The sequence below is a fragment of the Macadamia integrifolia genome, unplaced genomic scaffold (assembly GCF_013358625.1).
Source record: "Macadamia integrifolia cultivar HAES 741 unplaced genomic scaffold, SCU_Mint_v3 scaffold2366, whole genome shotgun sequence".
Lineage (NCBI taxonomy): Eukaryota > Viridiplantae > Streptophyta > Magnoliopsida > Proteales > Proteaceae > Macadamia > Macadamia integrifolia.
The window spans coordinates 48,721-57,828 of NW_024868662.1; the positions used below are offsets into that span (position 1 = coordinate 48,721).

General features: G+C 39.3%; 1 protein-coding gene and 1 pseudogene across 1 annotated transcript; one reads left to right on the forward strand and one right to left on the reverse strand.

Annotated features, from left to right (window-relative positions):
- Positions 1 to 1,156: 1,156 nt before the first annotated feature.
- Positions 1,157 to 4,093, reverse strand: LOC122066376 (primary amine oxidase-like). Its single transcript, XM_042630192.1, has 5 exons — positions 2,677 to 4,093; positions 2,488 to 2,601; positions 1,944 to 2,402; positions 1,739 to 1,836; positions 1,157 to 1,589 (listed from the first exon to the last, which is right to left on the reverse strand). The coding sequence occupies exons 1-5, from the start codon at positions 3,988 to 3,990 to the stop codon at positions 1,379 to 1,381; spliced, it is 2,196 nt and encodes a 731-aa protein (XP_042486126.1). The 5' UTR covers positions 3,991 to 4,093; the 3' UTR covers positions 1,157 to 1,378.
- A 1,529-nt stretch (positions 4,094 to 5,622) lies between these two features.
- Positions 5,623 to 6,287, forward strand: LOC122066381 (annotated as a pseudogene).
- The last annotated feature ends 2,821 nt before the right edge of the window (positions 6,288 to 9,108 follow it).

Here is a 9,108-nt window from a genome sequence, read left to right on the forward strand (position 1 = left end):
TGTCAAGTGGTGAATTTCCTATCAACTGACTGAAGTTGGTCAAAATACTACATCAATATGGATGTGGAATTTATATATGTGGTGAGAAACATGATACGGTAGCGTGTAGGTCCATTCCATCAATTACAACAACATTGACCATTATTAGGTTTACATTTAATAGGCTTCTTTTTTAGTCTTCTATTTAGAAGAGATTTTTGGGGAAAACGTCTTTTGGCGTGATGGTGATTGCTGGTCTCAAGTTCACGAAGAGGTCGCTTATTCTTCACATATTCTTTAAAACATTTGTGTAAAATGATAAAAAGTTTATTATAGTACTAAAGGGTAAAAAAAATAAGATCAAATAAGAAAATTCCTTTAAGTTAACTTTTATTATTAAAATTAATAAGAATTAGTTAAGACCTGTAATTAGACCATCCCAACATTTGAAATCAATTGGTTAGCTGAGACGGTTCTAGTTCTGGCCTTAAAAGGAATCAATTAAGACCTGATCCTTCCTTTTTACATAGAAATACTTCTCAATCGACACCCTTAAGATCTGTTTACTTTTCAAAAAATAATTTTAAAAAGGTGTTCATGTCTCATGTATAGTCATGTAAGATTGTAAAGGACATCAACTATTCCTAAAATAGGGGGAGGTGGGTTTGGTCATTTTGACCTCCCTATTGTCATCATCCAAGGGCCACGTGCATTGACATGGGCTTATTTATATGACCCTGCACAAAACCCTTTGCTAAATAAGTTTTATGGAAAAAAGAAGCATGCATGGCCTTTGTATAGATTCCCTTATACCATTATCACGTATTAAAGAGTGGAGCCCACTGCCCACCACAATTTACATTATCTCTCATATTCTGACCATGTAGTTCCCATGTGGACCCATATGAATGATATTATTTTTCAACATTTATCTTATATATAGCACACATGTTCCTTCTCGCCCTTGTAAGAAACCCTCCCTCAATTTTTATTTACATATTTCCTATTTAACTTTAGTTACAAACTTTCAATGCTCCATGACAAATGGGTAGTTGGTTTTAAACGGGTAATGCTCTGTTTTTTTTAAGGGACTAGGAATTACGGTGTTGGTGAAAAGATGGGATCAGTTAGTGGGTCATGAAGAAAACCTTACAATGGCTCATTTGAGAAGATGTACTGAGAAAGAAAAATCTATTTTTTCTATCTATATCTTTTTCCTTTTTTCCCATTTGTAACCAAACAAACCTCAAACTTTCCCCATGGCATGTAAGCCAATTAAGTGTAGAAGTAACATTTTCAGAAACAATATGAACGATACTCTTAAGAGGATGCTTATTAATGCATGTGTACAGTCATTAGCTTGTTGAACCAAAGACCTGGATCCTCTTAATTAAGCTATTCAAGTTGAAGAAGTAGCTCTACAGAAAGGCAAATCCTTCTCAACATTTGGAGGTGCCCTTAGTATGGGATTCTTCTCAAAGAAATTTACAGGTTTCAGATCAAAGCTTGCAGATACGGTGGGCATTATTGGAAAATCCTCCTGGCATGGTATATGGTGAAATCCCAATGTATACCACAACACTATATCTTTGTTATCAATTGGACGATTCCTGCATCATCATCATCATCATCATCATTCACAGTTTCTAAAATCAATACTCTCTCTCTCTCTCTCTCTCTCTCTCTCTCTCTCTCTCTCTCTTCTAATACTTCACTAAAATGAAAACCCAGAAAAAGGAAAAAAAATTTCAACAAGTACCTCTCAGACCATACACTAAGTGTATCTTCTCCTTTGCTTTGCCAAACAAGAAGCCCTCCTGCCCATTGCTCACTTTTGTTGTAAGGTGTCACCCATATCTAACAAATAAATTAGAAGTTAAGATTAGAAATCAAGATTATATGGCGACTTTATTGACGTAGACATTGAACTCTCTCCATAATGGCTAGCTTTTAAGGATACTTACCTGATTATTTGTAAAGGAAGCACGTAATTGTGGAGGGTCATGATGGTCGAGCAAGCTCGCTGCCGTGCCACCGGGGACGACCTTGTAACCGGCGGGATTACCCAGCCTAGACTTCTTGCCATGATTTACCACATGAAATTCCGATGGGTCGTAAAGTTTAAGCTTCACTTGTGCATCCTTCTCCGTCTGACCAACTTCTCTCTTCACCTTCCAGTAGCTCTTCCTAGGTGATTCTCCTGGTAAAATCTCTTCCTTTTCCATATGTACCTTCACAAAGGAGTTATCTTCACCATCAATGTCCATATCCAAGTAAAACGTTACAAAGTGATCGTGTACCACGCCGATGAGATTCTCAGACACTAATGTCCCAGTCATGGCATCCCGTTCAGCTTCACTACACACTTGATTTAGGTTCTCAAGAGGTGTTCCTTTTACCAACAACATTCCTGAAAGCCCCACCTGCCCATTCATGAAATTAACAGTTCTTAATTTCTCATTTAGCAAATAAAGCAATTTTTTTATTTGTTCTTATTTTGTATCAAACCTTGATCCGAATTAGCCCATCTGTTTGGAATTCCCAATCTACTATGTAATCATAGTTCCCTACTGATGCTGCCATTCGAGCCACAAGTGTCACCTTTGGTCTCGCCTCGCGAACCTATTAATGTAAGATTAAGCTTAAAAGGCTAAAATAATAATCCCACATCGAGAGTGAATATCTTTAACTACAAACCTCCATGCCACTATATGGAGTCTCCGAGTGTCGCCAACCAATATCACCGGCGTAACGCTCGAACAAACAAACCATGTTGGATTGAACATACGGCTTACCGTCGACCGCCGCGAAGACGCCGTCCATGTAGTGAGCGTGACGAGGACAATCGTTAAGAGGAATCAGAGACATCGCCGTCACACCCATGCCGTACTCGCCGGCGTCCATATAGGTTTTGAAGTACCAAGCGTCGGAAGGGTCCATGTAAGGCACAAACAGCTCCGATGTGAACCCTTTGTACATAACACTCCTGGTCTGACCGGTTTCTGAGTCATGAACCATGGCTCGAGAGATAATGACCCCGGCTCGTGGGTCAGGTTTCAAGTGGAATTCCCAGTTGGCCCATTTCACTATGTGTCCATCTTCTATACTGAAACTTGGCCCTTTGGGTTGCTCTATAGATATTGGGTTTAGTGGTTTAACCATCTCGTCTGGTTTGCTCTGTGCAGAGTGGCGGTAATCTGTGTCTGTGGCGGCCGCGATTGGGATTCCTCGGCCAGTATGGGAGATCTTAAGGACTTCTCCGGCGTCCACATCGACGGTGACGATTAGCCCTTCGATGGGTCTCATGTAGAAATTGACTGTTCCTTCGTTGGAGAAACAGGTCAGCTTCACTAATCTCCTTCCTTCTTCGCTCTCTCCATACCATCCGGTGGAGAGTGGTGCGCAGGTTAAATCGGATAACTTGACGCCTCTCCCGGTGATGATCTCGATGAACTCTGGGTTTTTGAGAGGAGCTTTAGTTGCAGAAGCCATGTCTTCAAAGGTGAGAGCTGGGTAACCAGAGCCATGCTTAATTTCATGGTTTGTGATTTCACTTGATTCCAAATCGAGGGTCAGTAAATGGGATTGGGCTTCCAAGTATGCAATCACGAAGGCTTTTCTTGGGGGAAGAGGGTCGCCTTTCTTCCAATTAAGGACGATGGATTTGTCTGGTTCATCGAGGGAGACAGAGTGAATTGCAGGGAAGGAAGAGATGAAGGGTTTGTAAGAAGAGAGAATGGTTCGAACTTTGTTGAATTCCTGTAAGGTGAGTGGATCTAGTGGGTGGAGAGGGCTTTTAGTGTGGTGATCTATGGGTTTTGGGTCTTCGAGGGTCTCTAGAACAAGGCCAGATTTGGCTTGAATTCGGTTTTTTGAGGTGCACCATGGCTTGTTGAGAGAGCAATCAAGGCTAACAGAGTCACCTTTGTTGGAAGGGAACCATGAATGCCCAAACAAAATGACACCCAACAAGAGGAAAAAGAAGAGACGAAGAAAGGAAGTGACTTCCATATCTCTCTCTCTCTCTCTCTCTCTCTGAAAGTTTAGAGAAGTGTTGAGAAGAATCTCAGATGGGTGGGGGGCATGAGAGCCACATCTACTGTGAGTCTTTTTCTGTAAGCACTGTGTGAATCATGATGCCCTTTTATATAGACAGATTCTTTTACTTTCTATGGGCATAAGAGGGGAGGTTCTATGGTGAGGGAATACAGATTTTCTAATGTTTGAGTAGTAGAAAAAGAAGACAATTGGATAAGGCCACGAGGGTCATTGTCTACGTTGGAATCTGATTAGGAAGTTTGAAATAGGTGGGCTTTGCCAATAAACAATTTGATATGCAAGATGTTCTTTTCTTGAGTAGAAATATTAAAACCCTAATGCAGATTTATTACCAACTAATATAGGCTTTGATTATGACATTTTATTTTGGAGGTTAATGACTTCCTTATTGATCTTAAAAATTATCATTTAGGCTGTGTTTGGTAGTCAAGAGAAGAAAAGTACAGAAAAGAAAAGGAAAAAGTACAAAAATTGTATTATTTTCTTGATTTAAGAAATTCCCATTGTGCTTGGTATGTTTTGAATCAAGAGAAAATTCTCTTTTGAATTTCAAAATTCACCTTGGGAATGAAGAAGTTTTCTTTTATTGTCAAAAAAAAAAAAAAGGTCAAAAACACAAGAAAATACAATAACTTTTCTTTTCTTCTAATGGTAATCAAATATACATACTTTTTTTATTTTTTTATTATTTCATTTTTTATTTTCTATTATTTTCTTTTCTTCTCTTGCTTACCAAACACAGCCTTTGGGTGATATAAGGGGTGTTAAATGTGCTCACTTGTAGGATCTTTGGCCTTTTTTCCCTTGTCTCCATTTACTTCAGCAAGAAATTTTTTTTATTCAAATTTAGTATTTTCTCATCATTTTTCATTTTATTAATTCTATGTGACAATTTAAGTCATGCTTGAGTGAGAAAAAGAATCTTATTATATTTATTTACTTGGAAAACGACAATTAAAAGAAAAAGTAAACGTTTGAAGTCATTTTCTAGTTATTTTTTTATTTATAAATTTAGTTTTTTTTAAATAAATTTGTATGATATTTTTCATCAAAAAAAATTGAGCCGCAATTTTGAAGATGAAAAGATTTTTTTTTTTTTAATATACTTCAAGGGTTAAAAATTTAAGGGTAATTTATAACGCCACCCCCTGGAGAATGTCAGTATTAGAGGGACACCCCCTCTTTTTCACCAAATTAAACTCAGACCCCCTGCCGTCAGTTAGTGTTACAAAATATACCAAGAATACTGACATCACCAGTTCGTTTTTTTCCTTAATACCATTTTACCCTTAAAAATAAAGGAATACCAAAATTGCCTTTAAAAGTTTTAGTCCCCAAATCAATTGAAGAAAAAAACCTAAAGGTGGATGAGCTCCGAGATCCTCCACTCTGTATACTTTCAGGTCCCATTGGGATGAGTTGCAGAAGCATCTCGCTTTCATCCAAAATGCTATCGAAGTAAGGAGTAAGCAGTCTAATACAGAGCACGTGATCCCATTGCAGATGTCGTCGCCACTGCCTCCAGAGGTAGTTCCTTGTGTAGATGCCCCGCCTCCTGTTCTGCTAATTCACCACTTCTGAATTTTGCCAGGCTTTCCAAGCAGTTTCGGCAATCGACGAAGCAACATTTTTTATCCATTCTCACTGGAACTTTGGGATCCATTCAAGGGCTTCCCCTTCGACAACTCGCTCGCTTCCATCCCTAATTCTGCTTGTGAAACATCCACGGTGGTCAGTGCTTGCATCGACTAGAAGGAGACCCCTCAAGCTCACGTGTTTCAGGCTGATCTCCCATGGCTGAATAAGGAGGAGATGAAGGTAGAGGTGGAGGAGGGGAAACTCCTCCAAATCAGCGGTGAGAGGAGCAGAGAGCAGGAAGAGAAGACAGATAAAGTGGCATCGCGTGGAGAGGAGCAGCGGAAAGTTCGTGAGGTGATTCAGGTTGCCTGAAAACACCAAGATGGATCAAGTGAAGGCCAGCATGGAGAATGGTGTGCTCACTATCATAGTCCCTAAAGAGGAGGTGAAGAGGCCCGAAGTTAAGACCATCGAGATCTCCGGTTAGAAGCTTGTTGTTTCTTGTTGGTCTACTAATGCTATTTTTGAAGTGGAATTTGCTTGTAAATAAGTCTAATCTCTATGGCTTGATGCTTCGTTTTGTTTCGTTTCCCTGGTCTTGTAATTAGCGTTTGTCTTGCAGTAACTGTGTGGGTTTGTTAAAAGAAATAGAATCGTTTAATCTTCTGAAATTCTACTTCCACAGCCATGGAAATGGAGAAGGGCTTTCAAGAGCTTGCAAAACCTGATGGTTCCAGAGAAGAGACGGAGTCTAGCTTGCGGTCGGGGGAGTTGGGATGGGGGTCGGTGAGTGAAGAGGAGATTTTTGGTATAATATAATAAGGGTATTTTACTCATAAGGGCTAAAGTATCATTTCACAACATCACTTAATAGAGACTAACAATTGGGGGTCCGAGTCTAATTTGATGAAAAAGATTGGGTATCCCTCTAATATTGGCATTCTCCATGGGGTGGCGTTGTAAATTACTAAAAATTTAATGATAGCCCACTATCGACATAGGTATTTGGTCAAAAGTTCTTAAGGTGACCAGATGATGAAAGAGAGGTATCCCATGCTGAAGTCCAGTGGAAGGCCATTTTGCCATTTATTGAACTTTTTTTTCCCCTTTTTTCATGACAATTCATCGGACGAATTGGCCATTTTCCTGGGCATCAAGTTGGCAACTTGATCTTTAACTTGGAACTAGATACTAGCTTTAAAGATTGATGTCAAGCACAACAATAATGGTTAGGCTAGAGAGTAGGCCTTTGGTTGATTGGTGTCAGGACTCTTTCCTTTTTTTTTGGGTAAAAAATGTTGTTAGGAGTCAGGAGAGGTTTGGTGTGTGATTGTTGCCAAAATTTCAATTTGATTCCACTTTTGAAACATGGGCTGGAAACAAGAAAGAGAGCACTGAATTGCCTGAAATGGGCCCAAAAAAACTAAAGATTCCATGAGCCAATTTCTTAATATATATATATTTTTTTTTTTTTGGTAAGAAATTTCTTAATATTGGGTTTTACCCAAAAAAGAAAATTCTTATTATTGGGCCATGGGTGTTGCCAAAATTCGTTACCAAAAATAAAATAAAAAGGTGCTGCCAAAATTTGGGTGGGGCTAACCCAATCAATGCTCTTTGTATCGATTGGTGGGATCGGCTGAAGGCTGTGGGACTTGGGCTTAGATTGATGCGGCAGCCTAACAGTTATGTATACCTCTCAACAGCTCAAACCAAACAATACCAAATCCTCATAATTGGAAAGGGACTGTGTTGGCTTTCTGTGTCCCTAACAAAGCCACGAAAACAAATCACCCCAATGGAAATCTAAATCTCTATTTTTTTTTTTTTTTGGAGACAGTTTTCTGTTGGTGAGAGGCCTCTTTTCCAGAAGCACAGGGGCATGCAATGATCACTGTACTCTTATTTGGGGGTAGTGTCATGTGTGTGGGCCCAATGGCCTCTTGTGAACAAAAAACACAAAGAAACATGTCCGTATAGCGTTTATTATCCATAGACACGGTTGAGTGTGAAGAGATCTAGCTGCCCCAACATATAATGGGTTTTCACACCCAACTTCATTTGGGGTGAGAATGGTAGGCAGACAGGGTTCCCTTGCCCCTTTTTATGAGAATGGGGATCCCTACTTGGTCATGTGGCTATTGTGTCAATGTGGGGACCAATCAAGTGAGGCATATAGGTAACAAACCTAGGGGCAGTGTGATCTTTGCACCACCATCGTATTGACGTAGGGGCATGCAACCAAGTAGCTCTCCCCAACACCCTTTATGTCTTTATAGCCATTCATTAATCTTTATCAAAGCAAGCCCCCATTGGCAAAAAATTGTCGGAGAAGGAATCGGCTCTAATGGAATAGAGGATTCCACACTTGGATAACTTATGGTTCGTTTGACCCATTGCAATCATACACCCTGCATCAAATTTTGTATATTCAGTTATGCCACATGGAAGAGTGATTCAACCGTTCTAACAATTGGATAATTAGGAATTGAATGCCATGAATGTCTATCTATAAAATTTCATATTCAATCTTATCCTCTCCCATATGATAACACACAAATATAACTACTAGCGTGGCTGGTTGGAAGACTGTATGCAAAATTCCATAACCCCCCCCCCCACACAACCAAAAAAAGAGAGAGAGAGAGAGAGTTTACTATTTCTCCTCTATCCCAAAACTTTTTTTTTTCTTGAATACCCCAGAAAAGTTTGACTTTCACATCTATTTCTCCCTACCTTCCATGAATGTTGTCCATTAACGAAGAAACTTTCCAATTCTATTGGTTCCTTGACATCAATTTCTATGCAGTTAAACAGCTCAAACCTAATTTGTTAGCTTGAGATGGACCACCATTATATTAGGAACTGAGCACATAAGAGAGTGTAGTGATTTACCAAGAAAAAAAAGAAATAAGAGAGTGTAAGTGATTAATGCACCCAATATAATTGAAATTTAAGAACTTAGCAAACCAAAGTGTGTTTGCGAAACATTACTTAACATGACCACAACAACTCAAGATGGTGCCTAAGTTGTACCATTAGTCACTCTATTTAAGATCTTAATTGCCCCTTATGATGTAATAATGGGTTCATGCAGAGTAGGAGCTGCTCTGGTTGAAACCTCTTAAAATCCTATGTTAGAACCTTGCTAATTGATATGATTATTGGGAGAGCAAGACCCTTAGGTACCGTTTGATAACACTCTGGGAGAATGTTTCTGGTGTTCTTCTATTATGCGGGAATGCAAATAGAACAGAAATATGTTTGGCACGTCCGGTTCATTTTTGTATTCCCCCGGAATGAACCAATGAAAAAGAATGAGTAAATAATACATTGCAAGAGTACCAAAAAGTTGTTTTTCTATTCTTTTAGAAACTTAAAAGAACAAAACTATTCAAAACCCCCACAACCCCTTTTCTCCATCTCACGATCAAAAACCCCCAAATCCTAAGGAAAACCTGCAATAGGTTTTCACTCTCTCGGTCACGGCTT